The sequence below is a fragment of the Benincasa hispida genome, chromosome 1 (assembly GCF_009727055.1).
Source record: "Benincasa hispida cultivar B227 chromosome 1, ASM972705v1, whole genome shotgun sequence".
NCBI lineage: Eukaryota > Viridiplantae > Streptophyta > Magnoliopsida > Cucurbitales > Cucurbitaceae > Benincasa > Benincasa hispida.
In genome coordinates, this window is record NC_052349.1 from 70,494,658 (window position 1) to 70,516,582 (window position 21,925).

Genomic DNA, 21,925 nt, shown 5'->3' on the forward strand with positions numbered 1-21,925 from the left:
TTGCAATCTTAACTTTAAATTTTAAAATATTTTGTAATAAATTCTCGCTTCAAAAATCAACAAAAATATTTAGGTTTGTAATTCAATGAATTATGAAACATAGGTATGATATAAGATTAATAAAATTTTAGAGAAAAACAAAATTAGAGCTATTTCTATAGTTGAAATTTGAGTTTTATCAAAATTATTCCATCATTATTTTGTGCATTGGTAAATGATGTTATTCTTATGCGAAACTTTATTTTATTAAAATTAATAAGTTTATAGAGATATTTGCACTATATATCTTTTCTTAAAATTAATTGACAAATTAGTAAAAATGGAGTTTGAGAAAAAATTGTACATTTATTTGTCAAATGGGATGATATTGAAAGTTTAGAATTTACCCGATTATAAAGCAAACTTATTTTTGATCGAAATGTTGAGGCCTTAATTTTACAAAAATTTTGATAGAAATATCAATAAATAATGAATTTCTGAAAAACATTATAAAAAAATTCAAAAAATTTAAAATTAAAAAATAAATATTTTATAGTTTTTAAATAAATTAACATGTCTATTATTTATATTATATTTAACATTTTATTACTTAAATTTTATGTTTCATTTATTATNATTTTATGTTTCATTTATTATTCTACGATACAATGAAAATATTAATTCACCATTTATATGGGTGTCGAACCTATAGGAACGTGAAAAAAATGGATGGAAATTTTGAAATGTTTGATGAAAAATTAATACTATGCATGTAACAATGTTTTTTTTTTTTTCTTCCAAATATGGTAGCTAATTTGAAATGGGTTGGTGTGGAAAAAATGAACTATTGAGAATAGAAAGCAAAAAAAAAAATTGTTAAAAAAAAAAAAAAAAGACAAAAGAAAACATGGTAATAATGGAAACAGTCATCTGTGTTCCGCCATGTTAAGACTTGACAGAAGTTTTGGAGCAGTTGTGAAAGAAAAAGCGCAATCTTCCAAGAATTTGGAAAACAACAAAAAGAAGAAAAGGAAAATTGCAAGTTGAAGTTCCAAATTGGAGAACAAACGTAATAATTACAAGTGGAGGAGCTTCTGTAATTCATGGTGTACACTGAGGGTATGCCCGTATTTCCCTTCAACTCCACTCCACTCTATTGCATTTTTGTTTCTTCTTCTTGAACATATCACTCACAATCCCAAAAATCTTGTTCCAACTTTCACTCTACTTGCCAAACCCATCTGAAGAATCCTTTCCAGTTCTCTGTCACATTCATTTTCCGGTTTTCTTTTTGTGTTGAATCTGAGGAAGAACGATGTGTGGAGGTGCCATCATTTCTGATTTTATTCCACCGTCACGCTCTAACCGGGTCACCGCCGATCACCTTTGGCCGAATTTGAAGAAACCTAAATCAGGGAAACATTCGCCCGCTAGGTCTCTCAGGTCGCGGATCTTCGATGTTGATGATTTTGAGGCTGATTTCCAGGACTTCAAGGATGAGTCTGATGTTGATCAAGATGAAGATCACTTCTCGGATATTAAACCCTTCCTTTTCTCTGCTCCTAACTCCGCCTGCTCTTCCACTCGCGGTAATGGCCTATTTATTTATTCATTTTTTTTTTTTTAAACAATTCTTTCGTGACTGTTCTTGTCTTTGAAGTTTGAGGACAATCATGTTGAATGTTGAGTAAATTTCATCGATATATCGGTTGGTTTTCTCGCTTGCTTATTCTTTAATGATTGTTCACTTCATAAGAAGAAATCAGGGACCGACCACGAATTTTTGTAATAGTCTTTAAATGATTATTGTGTTTTCTTTTTCGATTCTTTTTGGCAATAAATTGAACTTGTTTTCTTCTTTTGTATAAACGCTCTAAATGTTTTTGATCATTTCCTTCACGAGATCGGGAGTCTTGAGTGATCCGATTATCAAAAAGTGGGAAGTTCTTCAATTTACGTTTCTTATCTTTATCAATCCTCTTTTAATCAATTCTTTCTGATTTACTTTGTATTAATTTTTTTGAAGTAACTTTCTTCTTTTATTTTGTGTTTGTTTGTTGGTTGTTAGATATATTCCCAGCTTGTATAGCATGGTGGTGTTCTAATCATGCATAATTTACTATAAGTAGTCTTTGGATCTTTTATCTGATAAAAATATTTAGGGTTCTGCTTGGTATTGATTTCATTGTCATTTATGATTTAACTATTAAAGGATCAAATGCTATAAAATCTGTGGAGTTCAATGGGCAAGCTGAGAAGTCCGCTAATACTAAGAGGAAGAATCAATATAGGGGAATAAGGCAGCGTCCATGGGGTAAGTGGGCTGCTGAAATCCGAGACCCCAGTAAAGGGGCCCGTGTATGGCTTGGTACTTTCAACACTGCAGAAGAAGCTGCAAGAGCATATGATGCGGAGGCACGGAGAATTCGAGGCAATAAAGCCAAGGTGAATTTCCCTGATGAACCTTTGCCTAATACCCAGAAGAGGAAAAACTCACAGAAAGTGAAACAACACATCAAGGCGAACGTGAAAGCAAACCAACACCCAGATCAGAACTACTACGAAACCACTGGCTTTCTGGAAGTAAAGCCTTCTACTGACCAACTTGGATACATGGACTCATTCCCTGCTAGTATGGATTGTACTCCATCTGACGATATGCTACTGTATTTTAACTCAGATGAGGGAAGTAACTCGATTAGTTGTTCGGACTTTGGATGGGCAGATCAAGGAGTCAAGACACCTGAAATCTCTTCTGTCTTCTCAGCTACTGACTCTCAGTTTACAGAGGAGATGCATCCAATGAAAAAACTAAGGTGTAGTAGTCCTTCAGGGGATGCCATAACTGCTGAAGAAGTAGGTGCTAAGACGCTGTCAGAGGAGCTTTCTGTCTTTGAGTCCCAGATGAAGGTTTTTCAGATGCCGTACCTCGACGGGAACTGGGATAATTCAATGGAAGCCTTTCTTGGTGGGGGTGCGACTCAAGATGGTGGAAACTCAGTGGATCTTTGGAGTTTTGATGACCTCCCTGCTGTGGTTGGAGGAGAGTTTTAAGCAAAGGTTTCCTTTGCTGGCTGGTCCATGTAAATAAAGCTACATGTTAGTCGTATCGATCCTTCAATCCCCCCCTTCCCAGTTCGTTTATTTTGTCTGAAATTTTGTTGATCTGATGTTGCTGCTATGGGTAGGAAGTGGATGTCACCGATGATTGCGACGACGTTCAAACAGTCAATTGTGCCTGAGGCAATTAAGGACATGTTTATGCTGTAGCTAATGGGCCAGGATTATCAAGTTTATTCAGGTAGCATTACCTGGAAAACCTTAAATCGGCGATAGCCTTTCGTGTTAAGTCTGTATCAACAATATGTTGTCTGTGTTGATGTACCATAAAACTAGGTTGCTGTCTTTGCTATTGATGTTTTTTACATCATGAAATGACTATCTGTATGAATTAATGCACCGCAACTTTTTCTTTTCCATGCTCATAGTTTGACCATTTTGGTTACACTAATTATCCAAATGTGTTGGGTCCATTCATAAATTTATTTGAATTGGCCGGATCAGAGTTTTGGTCAATACTCCATAATATATAAATGAAACAGCCTAAGCATAGGCCGTTTATGGTGTTCCTATAGGTGCCAGCCCACATGCAATGGATTTAGAGCTAAAAGCATTGAACTGAAACTACTATAGTCATTTTTTAATCTCTAATCTTGTAGACTTTATCCCAAGACTGTATTTTATATTATTTTGAAGCTTAGTTTATTGTGACCTTGCAAGGGATCCAACCACATTCAATTATGTCATATAAACTCAAAGTTGGGTTTAGCTTTGTGGATAAATATTAAAGACAGGAATGGTTGATAATCTTAATTTAAGTGTGATTGTTTGTAGATAAAGATGAGTATGTCATATTCAACTTTTTAAAGTACCCAGTTATTATTTTTTTATTTTTTATTATTTATTTTTTTGACATATACAGTTGTTTCAATATAGAACAATTTTGATTGTTTCACGTTGCGACTCAAAAGGAACTTAAAGTGACAACAATCAGAACCAAAGGTCCTAATTATCAGACCTTGGTTCTCTCAAGCTCTTTTCTTGATATGGAAAAATAGGGAAGTCTTCACTGAAATTATTAGAGTGAGCTTAACATGAATTCATAACCAAATCCATTGTGAATCATGAAAATAGGAATCCCCCCAACCACACAGATGCTAGGGAGAATCATGATTAAAATTGACCTTAGCCTTTTGGACTCGCTGACGAAGCAAAAAGATGTTCCCCACACAGAGAGAGAGAGAATTGGAAATCGACATAGTGGAGTAGGGGTTAGATACAATTTTTCTATAGTATATAGATGTATACAATTTGTGAGTTTATAATTTCTAAATTTAGGGTTTAGATTCTTAGAATTGTTGGATTAGCAAATATCTTCACATAGTTCAGAAAAATTTCATCAACATATCAAAAGTAGGTTGAATTTTTCCTAATCTAGAGTATACAAACTGAACCTGTGAGTCAAACTCTTCCTAAACTGCTAAGCAAGAAGGTGGTATTGACAGAACAGGACCAAGGAAAGAAAAACATATGTGGTGGAGAATGACAAGACAATGAATACAAATATGAAAATTGACAAATGCTTACTGCACACTACCATGAATCATATGATAGTAGCTAAAAAACAGATAGAAGGGGCAGAGCTGGGCACTGGTCGATGCCCACTACCCCCATCCCAACCATAGTTGACTCTGGCCAAACCCACCCAAACCTAAATGCCCAAAAACACATTTTAGCTTCTTGTGAGCAATGTAGGACTCTTTGTTCATGGGTTCAATCCATGGTAGCCATGTATCTAAGATTTAATATTTTACGAGTTTTCTTAACACTTAAATTTTATAGATTAGACGGGTTTTCCTATTAGATTAATCGAGGTGTGCATAAGTTGGTCCGGTCACTCACGAATATCAAAGAAAAAAAATGTGGGGTCTTTATCGCTCTAATCTTTATAGAGTAGCTATTTGTCAAATTTCATCATCTCTTCTCAGGAAAAATTAAACATGTAAAAGGTGAATTTTTGTGCAGGGAAAAGTGGTTTCCCTGAAACAGGGAATACAAGTTAAGAGCTTTTAGACGTTAAAGTAGTAGAATAACTCAAACGTGTTTCTTTTGCAGTATTCTTTTTTACATTATGCCTTTTGTTCAACTTTGACACTTTTTAATTTGTTCACACCTTACTGAACAATATGATTATTGTCAAGTGTTGTTTAGGACTCGGGTCTATAAGTTGGTCTCTTTAGCTGGTTTAAAATTTAAAGTTGTTTTCATTGACTTTTCTCAAATAAGAGAAAATTCAAATGTTCTTGAAAACAACTTAAATATAGACAATGAAAAATGTGTATTGTGTAACTAATGGAAAAGATTTCCAACATTAAACAAATGATTTTCAGTTTCCTTTTTCCAGCAAGAATTAATTTATATCAATTATAGAATCACAAATCAAGTTATTAAAAGAAATACAAATTTCTACACGTCTTCAGCTTGACTAGGAGCATTATTTAATGATCAAGATAATTTAATCCAACTCGAATCTCTTGAATCGATTAAATCAAAATAGTTTAATTATGTTTCTTAAAAATTATGTTTTTCTTGTTCATAATAGTTTAATCCTCATGATCGTTAAATATTTTAATAGTTTAATCCTAATGATCGTTAAATATTCATGTTTCTTAAAAATTATGTTTTTCTTGTTCATAAATTCTTTTTAGATGTCCTCCTCTTTGCATTGGGGTTTATGGTAAGACTTTTCATAATAAGAGTTTGTTAACTTTTCAAGTTGAAGACTTGATTTTGGGAGCTTGAAGGATAATAAGGGTAATTCTAAACATCCCAACCTCTTATCTGAATGGTAATAAGTTACCAAGTTAGCTGGATCCACGGTTGGGCAAATTTTTTATCTGAATTTTGGGATTGTACCAACTGATTGGAGATTTGTTATATCATAAACTCTTTGACAAACGTGAATAACTCAACCAGATACATCAAAATTATTGAGGCTTTACCTTCCAAGTTCCAATCATTTCTTTATTCAAACTCAGCCGCAGCTTTTTCTTGGATTCATTCAGTTTGACGTACACCCCATGTTCCCTCCCTTTGTTTCTGATCAAAACATCACATCAGAACTCTCCAATGGAACTCACTAGTCCCACTATCACATTTTCATGGGTTCAATAGGAAATCCATCGTTTTCTTAGTTAATAAAACACTACTTTTAATGACAAAAAGAGGAACTTGAACAGTAACACAACTTTCTGCTGCTAACCATAATTCATATATTATTGTGTAATTGACAGTTTAAGCTTAGTTGTGATCCTCAGGGAGAGAGTCCATTAATGGCGACTCAAAGCACTTGCCATGGCCATGCCCAACTAGTTGTGTTGTTTGTGATCTTCTTCACCTACAGTTCCATATGTTGCTTCATTGAAGTCGAATCACATCATTTACCTGAAAATCATGCTGCTTTCTTCATATTTGGGGACTCTTTCTTGGATGCTGGCAACAATAATTACATCAACACAACAACTCTTGACCAAGCTAACTTCTGGCCTTACGGCGAAACTCACTTCCTATTCCCCACTGGAAGATTTTCCGACGGTCGTTTGGTGTCTGACTTTCTAGGTAAGATTTCCTATATATTTGGTGTATGTCGTTTTTCTTCTTGTTCAAACCCATCTCTGTTTTCTTGTCTTCTGTTTGCATAGAGCCAATCCAAACAAACCCAGTATTTCTCTGCTAAACTACTTGGTTTTGATGAATATTTATGTTTCTCTCTCTGTACATTTGGGAAAGTCTCAACTTTTCATGACTTTTGTTTCTCTATCTTCTAGCTGAATTCGCCAAGCTGCCATTGATCCCACCTTTTCTTCAACCGGGTTTTTGTCAATATCATAATGGAGTGAACTTTGCTTCTGCTGGAGCAGGTGCTTTATCTGAGACTTTTCATGGGTCGGTAAGAATAACGTACCCACCCTTTCACTCCTCACCGTACCTTTTCCATATTAAAAAGCAAAGCAAATCATCATCAACTCTGCTTTCTACTCTGTCGACCAAATCATTATTTTGATCCAAAAACTTTCAAATCTGACTTATGATTAAACGAATGTAAACACATAGTTTAACAAATAAGCTTAAGATATATAATGGGTTATTCAGTTGAAATCTATGGCCATTGAGATCGAATATGTTACACCCATTTTCTCAGAACTCATAATAGTAGAACATAATCTAAAGACACAAGTCGAACACTTTTCATGGGTTTTCTAACGAGGTGAATTTGGAGTGAATAAGGTTGTTTAACGTTTCTCAGGTGATCGAGCTCAAAACACAAATAAAGTACTTTAAGGAGGTTGTGGAGACATGGTTTACACGAAAGTTGGGCAAAGCTGAAGGTGGGTTGGTACTGTCAAAAGCCGTGTATTTGTTCGGTATTGGCACCAACGATTACATGAGTCTCTTCTTAACAAATTCCCCATTTCTCAAATCCCACTCAAAATCTCAATATGTTGAGTTGGTGATTGGTAACTTGACAACTTCCATCGAAGTAAGCTTTGCAATCTTAAAATTTCCTTCAAAAAATATTAGTAAAGTTTAGTGCTTATATTGACAGTTTTGACATTAGAAATGATGGTGTTTTCTTTGTTGGTTTCAACAGCATGTATACGACAGCGGCGGCAGGAAATTCGGGTTCATGAACTTGCCGCCGATGGGCTGCAGTCCAGGACTGAGAGTAGTGAGAGGAGATGAAGATGGCAGGTGTTTGGAAGAGTTGGCTGAGTATGCAAATATACACAACCAGAGATTGGTGAAGCTTCTTGAAGACTTGGAGAAGCAGCTAAAGGGATTCAAATATTCACTCTATGACTTCAGCAGCAGCTTGAGACAGAGAATGGAGAATCCATTGAAATATGGTAAGAATGATAGATTGTTGCTGGGTGTTATGGTGTGTTTATGTATAATATGAAATGCTTGAAGTGTGAAATATGATTTAATGTAGGGTTGAGGGAAGGGAAGGAGGCATGCTGTGGGACAGGGAGATATCGAGGAGTGTTCAGCTGCGGAGGAAGAAGAGGAGTAAAGGAGTTTCAAGTGTGTTGGAATCCAAATGAGCATGTTTTTTGGGATTCTTACCATCTCACTGAAAACCTCCACAAACAGCTTGCTGATGAAATGTGGAGTGGTTCATCCAATTCCCATTCTTCCCTCAAGAAACTCTTTCAAACCATTTGAGATTGAGATCGAGCCATACTTGAGTACATCACAAAAGCAATATTTGGGTGTAGTACATCACTCCAATCATCCATTTCAAAATATACATCTATGCATGTCCATTTTTTGACATTACATATTTCGCTCTCTTTTTGTGGAGAAAATGGAAATTACGTAGAGATACGTTATATCATCATATACAAACGATTAGGTGGATGGAAAAAAAACTGACTTCTTACTACAATGACAAATAAAAACAACATAACTCTTCTGTTGTATTGTATGGGTGGATGAAATCTATCTATAAATACTATTTTTCAACACAACTCTTCATTTGATAATCTATCTAAATACCAATTTTCAGTTTTTACAATGTAAACATGATGCCATAAAATGTTTTTTTTTTATATCAAAGAAATCTTTCTAAAAATAACAAGGATTAAAAATTTTGTTCTTTAGAAGGAACATATTGAATCCAATCAAAATGAGATCTTCAAAATTCAGAAACTTGTTATAGTTTATGGAGAGGTATTGTTATCTATCTTTTTGACGAAATTAGTAGTGCGCTTTGATTTATTATTATTTTTTTAAATGGAGGTTTGCCTTGAAGATGTTCTATCGTTAGAAAAGAAAAAGAAATTAAAAAATTAGGATTAGATTTGAGTTTGAATGCAGGTAGAGAAATAGACTGGACGTAATGTTTCAACTCTAGCAACATAAATAAATAAGAATAATAACGAGAAGTTTTCGTTTCTCTTATACGGGAGAATTGAACCTCTCACCTCGTTAAATCAATCTCATTTTGAATTAAACCAAAGCCTATATAAGCCCAAATATTTAATTGATTGAGATTGAGTCTTTAAAGTCGATGCAAAATGTATGAAACATGAAACGTGCTAACCACGAGGACAACTCAAATTGGATCATGAAATATTTTATTAAAGGTACACGAAAATTCTTGGCTTCTAGAAGTTTATAGTTTGAAGGTCGTATTGACACATAAATCATTTTCTCTATTTAAATACTTCTTTAATTTATTCTAAACAGTAAACATTAGACAATGTCTTACTCTTGTAATTTCAATCCAAATTAGAATTTGAAGTGTCAAAAGTGAGCTTAACGACATGACCTCTCATTCTAGAGGTAGAATGTTCAATCTCCTATTCTTATAATTGTTGCACTAAAAAAAATAAAATTTCAACTGAAATATTCTACTCTACTAAAAAATGTCAAAATATTCATAAATATAGTAAATATTATAGGGAAATTGGGTCTTGCAGCATAAATTACATTTCCATTTGAAAATATAATAAAACTCGAAAATCTTCATAAATATTGCAAGCTCTCCTTTCCCACGTGATTAGACTTTCTCGAAATCCTAGAATCCTTTCCCACGTGATTAGACTTTCTCGAAATCCTAGAATACTCTTCATAATCTATTAATACAGTGTAATTAAATATGTTTGCTTATAGATTTGACAAAGTTAAAAATCACTTTTAATTCTTAGAGTTTCAAAAAAGTAACAATTTAATCTCAAAATTTTGATTTTTAGCGATTTAGTCACTGTACTTCTAATTTTGCAACAATTTAGTCCATGGACTTTATTATGTAACAATTTAGCCCTTATATTTTAAAATTTGTAACAATTTAGTCCCTATTGTAGAAATTAGTGATCAATTGCATAAATAAATTGATAAACTAATTAGAAACTCAATACTTTTACACAATACAAAGTCTACATCATAAAACAATAAAAAGTGACATTTACTTTTGATGATTTTTTTAAACTTTAGGGACTAAATTGTTACAAGTTTGAAAGTATAAGAACTAAATTGTTATATACTAAAGTTCAAGGACGAAATTGTTACAAATTGAAAATATAAGGATCAAATTGTTACAAACAAAAGTTTAGAGACTATCAGTGTCTATCATTAATAGTTCTAAAATTTTACTATATCTTGCAAATATTTTCAATAGTTTTACCATTTGAAATTATTTCCCTAGAAATAAAGCTATTAAGTTTTTTCTTTTGAAAACTAAAACCTTTTGGAAGGATTTGTTACAATAGTTTTCCTCGGTTCTTCTCGACCATGATCGATCATGAGATTTAGTTATTCTGCAATGAATATACTGATTTACCTTTGATTCAAAACCAAGAAATTTTTTTTCTTCTTCTTTAATGAACCTAAGCAACTCAAACTCTCAAAATCTCAAAATCTCAAAACCTAAGCAATTCTAAATAAACTCTTTGAAATCCTTTGTTTTCTTACTTTTCAACTTGATTTGTTACATTTTCGACTCCTACAAAGTGAAGGTAATCCATTAACTTGAAACATTCTCTCCATTTTGTATTTCTCTGAATTTTGGATTTTTTTTAGAATTGAAAAAGCTATAAGATGACTCGTCACTCAGAACACGAATGTTAAATGGAAAGCACAGACAAACATTATACAAAAATACTAACAACAAGAAAAATAAGTAAAGACACATAGAAGTTGATAATCTAGATCGGTGAAATCTACCTACATCTAGAGGACAGTTTTCCCAAGAAAGATAATTCACTAATATTAAAGAGTCAAACAATTACAACATAGTTTTTATCTATAACTCAACGACTACTACAATTACTCATGTAGAGTCTAACTTACATATCACCTAAGCACCCCTAGATGTGAGACTCCCTCTCAAATGAACTTAGGATCCCCCAAGTAAGTTAACATTAGTGTTAAACACTTTGACTTCTGATAGTGTATGAGATTCCTCTCATCTTGATTATCTTCTATTAGCTCAGTGAACTCCATTTACTGCCAAATCTTAGGTCCTCTCTAAGATAGGAAAATCCTTCTCACGAATAAAGTCTTAGTCTCCCCCCAAGATCGATTCATTCTCAACAATAATGCCTTAGGCTTCCCTTAAGGCAGAAATTATCTTCAAGGTATTGTAATTTTTAATCAATGCAATCGCACAACGAAATACGAAGAGTATAGATAAAAAACACAATGTTGCATAATTTGGCGACCAAGAATAAAAAAAACTCTTCAATGATAATCAAATGGGGAAACCTTAAAAGAAAACCATTATTCTCCTTTTGAAAACTCTGGTAGAAAAGGAAACAATCCTCAATTTGGAAATCATAAGCAGCACCTCAAATAAGAAAATATCGAACGAAATAAATCTATTGAAAAATTTCAGATAAAAAAAGAAAATTATACTGTAGGAAATAATATTGTATGTGGCAGATGTTAAGACAACATATGTGACAATGACAAAAACCACCACATGTTGTCTTAGAAAAAATATGGAGCCAATCATCAAATCTCTAACAAGCTCCCTTTTTGGCTAATATATTTTAAGACAAAATAATCAAGGTATAATAATCAAAAAAACGACCAACCAACAAAAAGAGAGTTGTCAGAAATAAGCCTAAACAACATCAGTAACAACAGAATAGGTAGAGATCTTTACAACACAAATCAAACAAATTAAGTCAACCAACCAACTAGAATTCAAACACAAATGATCAACCAAACTATCAAAAACCAAAGTAAAAAAACAGATCCATCAAAACCACCAAGATCGAGTGCTCCTGTTCTCTCCCCCTTCTGATTTAAAAAAAAAAAAAAATCAATCCCTTTTGTGAGAAGAGGAACCCCCACCAGATCTGGAAAAAATGGCCCTCATAAACTGAAACACGTTATCAATCTCAATCTTATGTTCTTGAAGCTTTTGAATAATGTTAATGATATCCCGAGACTCTTTTGATAACAGTTGCAGAATACCACTTTCAAATGAAGATTCATTTAAGGCTTGGCAAGGGCTATCAAAATATGGAGCTGAGACCTGAGTGTCAATATTAATAATGTGATGACTTTGCAAGATCTTGAGATGAATAGAGAAGAAATTAGAAGAAGGCCCAACGGGTTTTGTAGAAATGAGTAAGTCAGGTTTCTGAGATAATAAGATGGAACAAATCAATCGAGGATAGCAGATGGGTAAACGAATGGCTTTTGATCCAATATGACATTTAATCTGATTAAAAAAAAAACACCCAATAATTAAAATGAGCCCATATTTCAATATGATATATCAAAATGGCGAGATATAGACAAGCCTGACTTATGAGATGAGATGTACCAATTTGAGATTCCAATCTTGTGAAGAAGGGCATACTTTATGCTCAACATGGCAGTAGGCAATTGACCATTCCTATGCCACGAAGATCGGGCACCTCCAGTAAGCTCAAAGACTAAATCCCTTAAGGAAGGGTGCTATTTAGTCATGTTTTTCAAAACATTTCTATGTAGGAATTGATTGATTAAGGTAAGAGAAACAACAAACAAATGTCTTTTAACATGTACTTTCTGAAAATCTGGATGAGCAAGATCAACAAAATTTGAAGTCAAATTCACAATGAATTCTCACACAAGCTGATGATAGTAAGGCTCGAAATTCAGAACGTTCTTTCCAAACTAGCATCAAGAAGCAGCTCTATAAGTTCAAGACATTCTTGAGTGACGTTCTAACAGTTTCTTTTGATAATATACTTCCATAAGCTTGCACCTTTTTCAATGTGAAAAAGACACCCCATCTAAGGGCACAGGAGAAACATTGGAACTGGCGGTCTATTTACCTTTGGCTTTCACTGAGGTACGATTGACACGAATATGATTCGTGTTCTCATCATCGGAACTTCTTTTCAAGCCTCAGTTAGAAGCCTTCTCAAACACATTTTGTCTTAGGGGAAACATCAACTTTAAATTCACATTCTCATTCTTCTTTGAGTGTAACTTCGGCAGAGGTATGCCATCATTAATATCTTCATCAGAAGTGCTAGGGGTTTTTTCATAATTTTGTTTGTTAGCTTCAGGTTCAATATCAGCAAAGACTTCAACATTCAGTTTGCAGCATCATCAATAGTAACCAATGTATCACCAACAGGATCATCATTCACAGTTCCTCGATCCACCATAATGGTTGTCTCAGGAAGAGCATTGACATCCTCTTCACTGGATTGCATCAAAACACTAAGGACAACATTATGAACATTCATATTAGTAGAAACATTTTCCAGACTATTAACAACTGAGATAGTGGATATAGAAGCAATAGTTTCAGAGATAAATTTTTCAACGAAATCATCCAAGGCGGCACATTAACATATTTTTTTTATTCAACTCAGAAATACTAACATTTTTCTCTCAGATAAACCAGATTCAGGCAAATTTATCTCAACATCACCATAGATAGAAACGGGAATCTCATTAGCAACTAACTTCCTTTTTATAACCCTAACAATTCTCTTGATTAATGGAACAATTCAACATTATCTTTAGGGTTTCTAGGTAGGGCAATATAATCATGCACGTGACTAGAAGAGCCACTAGAAGTGTAGTGGCTCTTTTCTTATCCAAATAATTTCTACCCTAGTACCTATAAGATCGATCATTGTCAAGGTAGAAGTACTAACATTTTCCTTTCCTTTTTCCTCAATAGTGAGTCCGCACCTGATCGTCTTCGTTTAACAGATAGAGAGGTAACACCAATTTCTTTATTAGAAGCAAGAAGTCCTAGAAAACGAACACCATATTTGTTCATGGTGAATGGATGAGCATCCTTCTTGACATGAAACTTTCTTTTGCCTTTTCTTTGATCCTCACCATCTTAATATCAGAGGTATGTGTACCTTATCTAGTACTCACCATCTGGAAGAAAATCATAAAAAACACAAGCAAGAGAATGAACCGGAACGGTTGAGAAAACTAGAAACCCACAAATTCTCTAGAGAACCTGTCATGAAGCTGTAGGGATGAAGGCCCTAATACAGCGGAAGAAAACACAGAACCATTACTTGAAATTAATTTAGGTATTCTGAAATACCGGTACACTGGAAAAAGCCAAAAAAACACAGAGACCAAAAAAAGAATACAACCTACTATATTATTTCTAAATTAAGCATGCTTTAAAAATTACAGAGAAAAGGGAAAGAAATTTACTTTTGTAGAACCAAAAATCTAATTCTCCAATGTGTTAGAATTCCACGAACATTACCAAAAGTGTAACCTTTCTATCCTCTGAGAAACCTTGAGGACTGGTTTGTGGGAACCAGAAATTGATTGGGAAGAAGGAAGAATTTTGAGAGGGAAAAATTGCTCACATAATAGTTCTGTGTACTGAATCTCAATCACCTGCAAAACTTACGTTTTGCAGGTCGCTTAACTAAAAGGAGAAAGATGAAGAGAATGTGGGATAACCCACATTTCAGATAACTCCCGTACATGGGAGTTATCTGATTTAATTAATTTAATAAATTAATTAAGTTTATTAAATTAATAATTGATTAAATCAAATTTAATTAATCATTTCATTTAATACATATTAAATGAAACATCTCTCACATAACCTGTAGCTTTAATTCAATTAATTAAATTAAATTAAATTAAATTAAATAAATTTAAGATAATTAATTAATTCTTCAATTAAATAATTTTCAAATTATATATCAAATATTTAATCTAACACATAAATGAATCATATTCAATTGTATTTCTCTCATAACCTAAAATTTTAATATGCATCTAATAAACATTAATTTTAACATATAGTTTTAATGTGAATCTAATTCATATTAAATTATTATTTGAACTCGTTCAAATATTTAATTCTTCCATAAATTAATTTTGAATCATATCCAAAATTAAATTTATATTATAAAGTTCAATTAAAATATAAACTTTATATTATAATGTATTATTGTCTATTATATTATTTCCCTAAGTGATTTTGAACATTTCAAACTCTATTCAAAACATAATTATCTCACTTCTCTTTACGAGCTAGGAAGGGGACCTCATGGACTTACAGATCAGAAGCTCCAACAATATGAGATTAATTGGCTAAACTCATTAACCAAATTAATCAATATTCGTTAACTGTGGGTACACTCCACTAAAGACCCACAGCTGCACTCTTCTCACTGTAGATATATTTATGTGTCCACGGATAAGACCAATGACAGTAAGTTAATCCTTTACAAGTGTCCAGTTGGGTTAAATTATCATTTTTACCCCTGAGTTACCTCTGTATCCTTAAGTACCAGTGTTCCTCTAATGAACAACTTGTTTATGGTCCAACCATTAAACAAAAATCCCTCTCGGACCAATAAAATGGTAGGGTCCTTTGTTCAAGTCTTGGAGATACCACTTAAGAGAACACTCAAATACTTACCCTAAAGTCGAAAAGAAGTGAAATCCATTTTGTATTATTATGTTACTAGTTCCACACTCGATCTTGTCCCCAAAATGGTAGGCTTATTGAGTTGGCGAACTAGCCACATTCACCCATACAAATCAAAGGACAATCTTTCATGAATAGGAGTTTATAATAGACTCAGGATTAAGACTTGTTGGGTTTTATGCCCTAAAAATCGTAGATAGTAAATGTAAATAATTGGCCGTCATCAATAAAGAGTTATCGATGTTATTTCAATAATTATTATTGATTGTGTTGTATTATTTTTGTCTTAATAATCCTAAATTCAATGTTCAAGATATAACCTAAAGGGTCTATAGTATAGAGATAAGGTTGGGTACCTTATCCTTGTGACACTATGGATACAAACCACTTTGTATTTGATACAAATGCACTGATCCAATGTGTTTGTATAGGTGACATGTGAGTGGGGGTATTCTTTTTAATGAGTTTGCATAAGATCGGAATGCAAAATAGTAACCACTAGATGTAACATCGTTTACCAGTTAGGCCTCTCTTTCAATAGGATGACCTAGGCGACTTAGTCTTAATCCTGAGTATATTATAAACTCCTGTTCAAGAGGAATTGTCCTTTTATTTGTATGGGTGAGAGTGGTCAGTTCCGACTCTATAAGCCTACCATTTTGGGGACAAGACCGAGTGGGAAGCTGGAAACATAATAATACAAGATGGATTTCACTCCTTTCGAACATTAGGGTAAGTAGATGAGTATTCCCTTTAGTAGTATTTTCAAGACTTGAGCAAAGAGCCCTACCTTCTCACTGGAACGAGAGAGCTTTCTGTTTAATGGTTGGACAATAAACAGATTGTTCATTAGAAAAACACTGGTACTTAAGACACAGAGGTAACCCTGGGGTAAAACGATAATTTGACCCACCTGGTATTACGAACACTCGTGAAGGATTAACTTGTTGTTACTGGTCTATATCTGTGGTCACAAAATATATATACAGTGAGAAGAGTGCAGTTGTGGATCTTTAATGGAGTGTACCCATAGTTAACGAATATTAGTTAATTTGGTTAATGAGTTTAGCCAATCAATCTCATATTGTTGGAGCTTCTGATCTGTAGGTTCATGAGGTCTCCTTCCTAGCTCATAAAGAGAATTGAGGTAACTATGTCTTGAATTGAGTTTGAAAAGTTCAAATTCACTTAGGGAAACAATATAATGTATAATGATGCATTATAATATAAAGTTTATATTTTAATTAAACTTTATAATATGAAATTAATTTTTGATATGATTCAAAATTAATTTATGGGAGAATTAAATATTTGGAGAAGTTTAAATATTAATTTAATATGAATTGGATTCATATTAAAATTATATGTTAAAAATTAATGTGTATTTGATGCACATTAAAACTATAGGTTATGAGAGAAATACAATTGAATATGATTCAAATGTAGGCTAAATTAAATATTAGATATTTAATTTGCTAGTTATTTAATTGGAGAATTAAATGATTATTTAATTTAATTAATTGAATTAAAACTATAGGTTATGTGAGGGATATTTCGTTTAATATGATTTAAATGAAATCATTAATTAAATTAGATTTAATTAATTATTAATTAATTAATTAATCCAGATAACTCCAACATGGAGTTATCTAAAATATTGTTGATTCTAAAGTTTCTCTCTCTCTCTGTTGATCAAAAGCAGCACTGCTTTTGATCACAATATATATATATATATATATATATATATATATATAGTATATATAGTTTTACATAAGAGTTCTTTAGTGGTTTTTTTCTCTCATATTCTCCCTCGCCAATCTCTATTATTTTTCTTTGGTTCCACAAACCAAAGCCCTCAAATCTCAGAGAATAGGATTGTAGCCTTGTGGTAGCATAGAATTTAATCCAGTTGGCAAATTAGAAAATTCAATCAAGGTTTCTACGTGCATGCTTAACCTAGGGCAATATTATAGTAGGCCAAATTTTGTTTATTTTGGCCTCTGTAACTTTTTTTGGGAATTGCCTACTGTATGGGTGTTTCAGAAAACCCAAACTAATAATGATTTAGGTTCTGTGTTTTCCGCTGCAATTAGGGCTTTCATCCATACAATTGGTATCAGAGCCATCTCGTTATATTAATTTAGGTTTATGAAATTTGCATTGGGCTTTTGGTGGGATCAAATTGCATTATGAATGTTAACTTTTCGCAAACAAATGTTTATGGTAATTTTATGGCCATAGATTTCATATTTTGATTTGATAGAAAAATGTAAATACCCCTGCATTTTTTGGCATTTATCATGAAATTCATTGTATTCTGTAAGTGTGTGTCTAGAATTATGTTCGATGAAGATCGAGACCAATCTTGGCCAGCACGAAGAAAAATCGTAGTTTCTACCCAGAAACACAACCTGAAGATGCAACGCCACAACAATGCAACGCTAGGGTTGCTTTGGTGCAGCTCAGCGACAGTCCAGATTGTTCTCTTAAGTGTTGAATCTAGGTCTTGAACAAAGGGCTCCGCCTTCAAAGGTTTGAGAGAGACTCAGTTTGATGATTGGACCATGGTCCAAAACCAATTGTTCATTAAAAGATCAGTAGGACTTAAGGAGCAAGATGTAATTACAGGGGTAAAACGATAATTTTGACCCAACTATGATTACGAACAACCTGTGAAGGATCGACTTACTAATTATGGTTAAATAAAGTGGACAAAAATATATTTATAATGAGAAGAGTGCAGTTATTGGGCTTTAGTGGAGTGTCTCGGTAGTTAACAAATATTAATTAATTAGGTTAAAGAATTTAACCGATTAATCTTGGATCGTTGGAGTTCATGATTTGTAGGTCTATTAGGTCTCGCTACTAGCTCATATCGGACTAAACCTCGGAACAGTGTTAAGAAAATTTGAAGCATTAAAATTCGGTTTAGGGAATAAAACTTTTAATTATATTTGATATAATCAAAATGTTTAACTATCAAATTAAACAAATTGGAAAGTTATAAATATTTAAATTTGATTTAAATATTATGTACATGAATAGAGATTCGTGTTTGGGATTGGTGGTTGTTTAATTTAATTTTAAATATCGAACTAATTTGATTAATTAAATAGTTTAATTAATAATTTAAAATTAATTATTAGAATCAATTTTAATTAAAATTTAGAAAATTCATTTTAAATAATATTTTTGAAAATCAATTTTAAATGAATTAAAATTTGAAAGTGGGATTTTCCCACATTTCCCATCTTCATGTTTTTTAACACCTATTTCCCACTTCAATTAATTTATTTTGGTGTTAATTTTTAGAAATTTTAATTGCATGTAATCTCTCTATAAAATTGGAGAATTCTTATTTGTTGAAGGTGTTGGGGTTGATGCCCTAAATCTCGTACCCTAAATCTCGTAGGGTCCTATAGTTTGTAAACACCTGTATGAACAAACTCTTTGTGATGTAATAATATGAGATATTTTATTCACCACTGTCTATGAAATATGAAATATTTTAGTTGAATTAACTACAAACCAATAAACTAAAATCCCTGGTTATCTTTATAACTTAAGCATGTATGTGGAGAAATACAAGTGGATCATGCTTTAAGTGATAACTTAAATGGTCTATAGTATATGGATAAAGGAGGGAAACCTTATCCTGGTGACACTACAGATACGACTCGCTTTGTAGATTTTACAAGTGTTGTAAAGTGCTACAAATGATAAGATCCTGGTCATTCATGTGGAGACATGCGAGTGAGGGTATCCTATACAAAGGAGTTTGTATAAGACTGGACCACGAAATGTTTAGTCCTATTATATTACGCCGTTCATGATAGAGACTTTCATTTCACTAGGACGACCATAGGTAACATGACCTTAATCCTGAGTGAGTTGTGAACTCTTGCCTATGAGGGTGGTCCTTTGATTTGTATGGGTGTGAGTGGCTAGATCGCCGACTCAAACCTACCACTTTGGGGATTCTTCTGATTGGGGAGCTGAGAATTCAGCTACACAAGACAAAATTCACTCCTTCTCGAAGCAGGGCTAAATAGATAAATTACTCCCTTAAAGGCTGATTCTAGGGCTTGAATGATGTGGCGCCACACCATCTCGTGGCCCGAGAAGTGTTTATTCATAGTGGGACTATGATGTCTTGTTCATTAGAGGAATTAATGGTACTTATGAAGTTAGATGTAACTACAAAAGCAAAATGGTAAGTTGGCCCAGCTATACTTACGAGCGATTTGTGAAGGGTCATCGTACTGTTAATTGGTTATATCCAATGGACAAATAAATATATTTGTAGTGCGAAGAGTGCAACTGTCAGTCTCTAGTGGAATGCCCAACAGTTAACAGATGGTGGATATCGTGATTAAAGAGTTTAGTCAGTTATTCACGCATAGTTGGAGCTTCAAGCTATAGGTCCATAAGGTCCCTTTGGTAGCTCAATGGATTCATGTTGAGAATCAGTTTTTGGGTTAATTTGAAGTGTTCAAATTAACAAGAGGGAACTTGATTATTTATGACATAATTAAATTAATTCACTTATATGTGATATAATTGATTTGATGTATTAGATACATTAATTGGAGTAATTTATATTAAATGCAAAAAAGGAGAAAAAGAACTATAGTTTATATGTTGTATATGATGTGATATTAAAACTATAGGTTATAAATATAATATGATAAATTGGTTATTATATTTATTTATAACAAAACAATTATGAGATAATTGTTGTTGGTTATTTTTTCTCCATTAACCGAAAGAGTGAGAGGTTTTATTCATTTTTTATTACTGATGAATAAAATGAAAATCATTTTCATTTTTCAAAGATTGAACGCATTCTAATCGGGAAAAGAAAAAAAAATAGCTATACGATAGTTTTGAGAGAGTACACGATCAAGAACCGAGTTTGCTAGATGATAGCTCCTCGATACTAAACGATCAAGTACCTAGTCTATACGATAGACTTAGCCCTTCTCCTACTTACTCGATCATTTACTCGATTGTTCAATTCCTCCTTCCCTTTACCAAACCCATACAGAGCCAACACCTCCTGGATTCTCACACCGTGAATATCAAGGTATCCGAGTTGTGGTGTCGAGTTTCTTATTCGAGGGTCGAGGATCGAGTTTTACTCAATTGTGTTCGAGTATTTACCAGTTCGAGTTTGCTGGGTTTGTTGTTGTGTTCGTGCACTTGATTGAGTTTGCTTGGACGTTTGGTCGATTGATTGAGGGTATACGAGAAGAAAAGGTTATTCAAGGGTATGTTCACTCAATCCCTTTGTTTTTAGTCTTTGAAGCATGCTGTAATTTACTTGATGCATAAATGTTGTTGTTTTGATTGTAAATGTTGTTGTTCTTTCACAATGGGATTTAGAACGATTTGCTTCCGCTCAATGGTTCTCTTGTTTAAGAGTTCCTTCAAGTGGTATCAGAGTCAGGTTGTTCTAATATTCCAAATTCCATTGATGTATTGAATTATATTTTTAATCTTGGTGGGTTTCATGTATATACAAAGTATTTAAGAGTTAAGTGTAATTGTGGATGTGAATTGATGGATGTTTCGAGATGATTGCCTCTGTTTATTAAAGCTTTCTTTACATTTCAAATTAATTTGTAAGGGCCTCTGTGCTTTTGGCCATAATGACTTTGCTATCGAGTCTGTATTCAAAGTGTTTGAGTCTGTATGAGTCGTTCGTGATGAAGTTTCAACGCATGGAAATGTCGTTCTCATCGAGGGAGAAGACCAAGGGTTGGTCACATCATGTAGCACAGGCTAAACAATCGTTTAGATTTGGCTACGCGATCATGTAGAAAAGTTCTACTCGATTGTGTCGTATTTGCTAAAGGATCGCATTACTGATGCTACCTGATCGAGTAAAGAGTTTACTCGATCGTGTTGCGTTAGCTACTCAATCGCATAGATACTGAGGTAAATGATCATTGGGTATATGATACTCGACGCATGGTAGGCACGTGCACTAAACGATCGAGTAGGCCAAGATGCTCATTGAGTTTAGAATTCTAATTTGTTTCAATTCTGGGAATAGAAATGATATCAATTGAAATACAGCATTTTACAATGGAAATAAGGTGAAAACTGATGATCAAGTTAAAAAAAGCAAACATCTTGATAGATATCAAAATAAACTAAATAAATTTAAGTTCTTTCTTTGGCCCAATTATCGATCAGAAGATTTAGCTTGTATGAATCGTTATTGGTTTGATACCAATAATAGCAGTCGTTTTAGTATGCTAAGGATCCATATGTATCCACAATTGAAAATTCGTTAATGCTACATTTTTCCTATATTGCCCATACCTTATATGGTATATGAAGACAAAGAAATACACAAAGTCACTGGCTACTTGATCCTCGGTATGCGATACTCGACGCTTGTTCCTCGATCATTTAGATGATCATGCTTCATCGCATAGT

General features: G+C 33.2%; 2 protein-coding genes across 2 annotated transcripts; both read left to right on the top strand.

Moving 5' to 3' along the window:
• Window positions 1-922: 922 nt before the first annotated feature.
• LOC120085800 (ethylene-responsive transcription factor RAP2-12-like) lies at window positions 923-3,499 on the top strand. Its single transcript, XM_039041999.1, has 3 exons — window positions 923-1,568; window positions 2,192-3,078; window positions 3,168-3,499. The coding sequence occupies exons 1-2, from the start codon at window positions 1,295-1,297 to the stop codon at window positions 3,031-3,033; spliced, it is 1,116 nt and encodes a 371-aa protein (XP_038897927.1). The 5' UTR covers window positions 923-1,294; the 3' UTR covers window positions 3,034-3,078; window positions 3,168-3,499.
• Window positions 3,500-6,248: 2,749 nt separating this feature from the next.
• LOC120090961 (GDSL esterase/lipase 5) lies at window positions 6,249-8,305 on the top strand. The gene is made up of 5 exons (XM_039048694.1): window positions 6,249-6,657; window positions 6,867-6,988; window positions 7,346-7,579; window positions 7,691-7,946; window positions 8,033-8,305. The coding sequence occupies exons 1-5, from the start codon at window positions 6,372-6,374 to the stop codon at window positions 8,263-8,265; spliced, it is 1,131 nt and encodes a 376-aa protein (XP_038904622.1). The 5' UTR covers window positions 6,249-6,371; the 3' UTR covers window positions 8,266-8,305.
• The last annotated feature ends 13,620 nt before the right edge of the window (window positions 8,306-21,925 follow it).

What these genes read in the sequence shown, in the direction of transcription:
- LOC120090961 (XM_039048694.1), top strand. Translation starts at nt 6,372, where the DNA reads ATGGCGACTCAAAGCACTTGCCATGGCCATGCCCAACTAGTTGTGTTG. An exon ending in CTGAGACTTTTCATGGGTCG is followed by an intron (nt 6,989 to 7,345) that starts GTAAGAATAACG and finishes AACGTTTCTCAG; the next exon opens with GTGATCGAGCTCAAAACACA. An exon ending in ACTTGACAACTTCCATCGAA is followed by an intron (nt 7,580 to 7,690) that starts GTAAGCTTTGCA and finishes TGGTTTCAACAG; the next exon opens with CATGTATACGACAGCGGCGG.
- LOC120085800 (XM_039041999.1), top strand. Translation starts at nt 1,295, where the DNA reads ATGTGTGGAGGTGCCATCATTTCTGATTTTATTCCACCGTCACGCTCT. An exon ending in CGCCTGCTCTTCCACTCGCG is followed by an intron (nt 1,569 to 2,191) that starts GTAATGGCCTAT and finishes TAACTATTAAAG; the next exon opens with GATCAAATGCTATAAAATCT.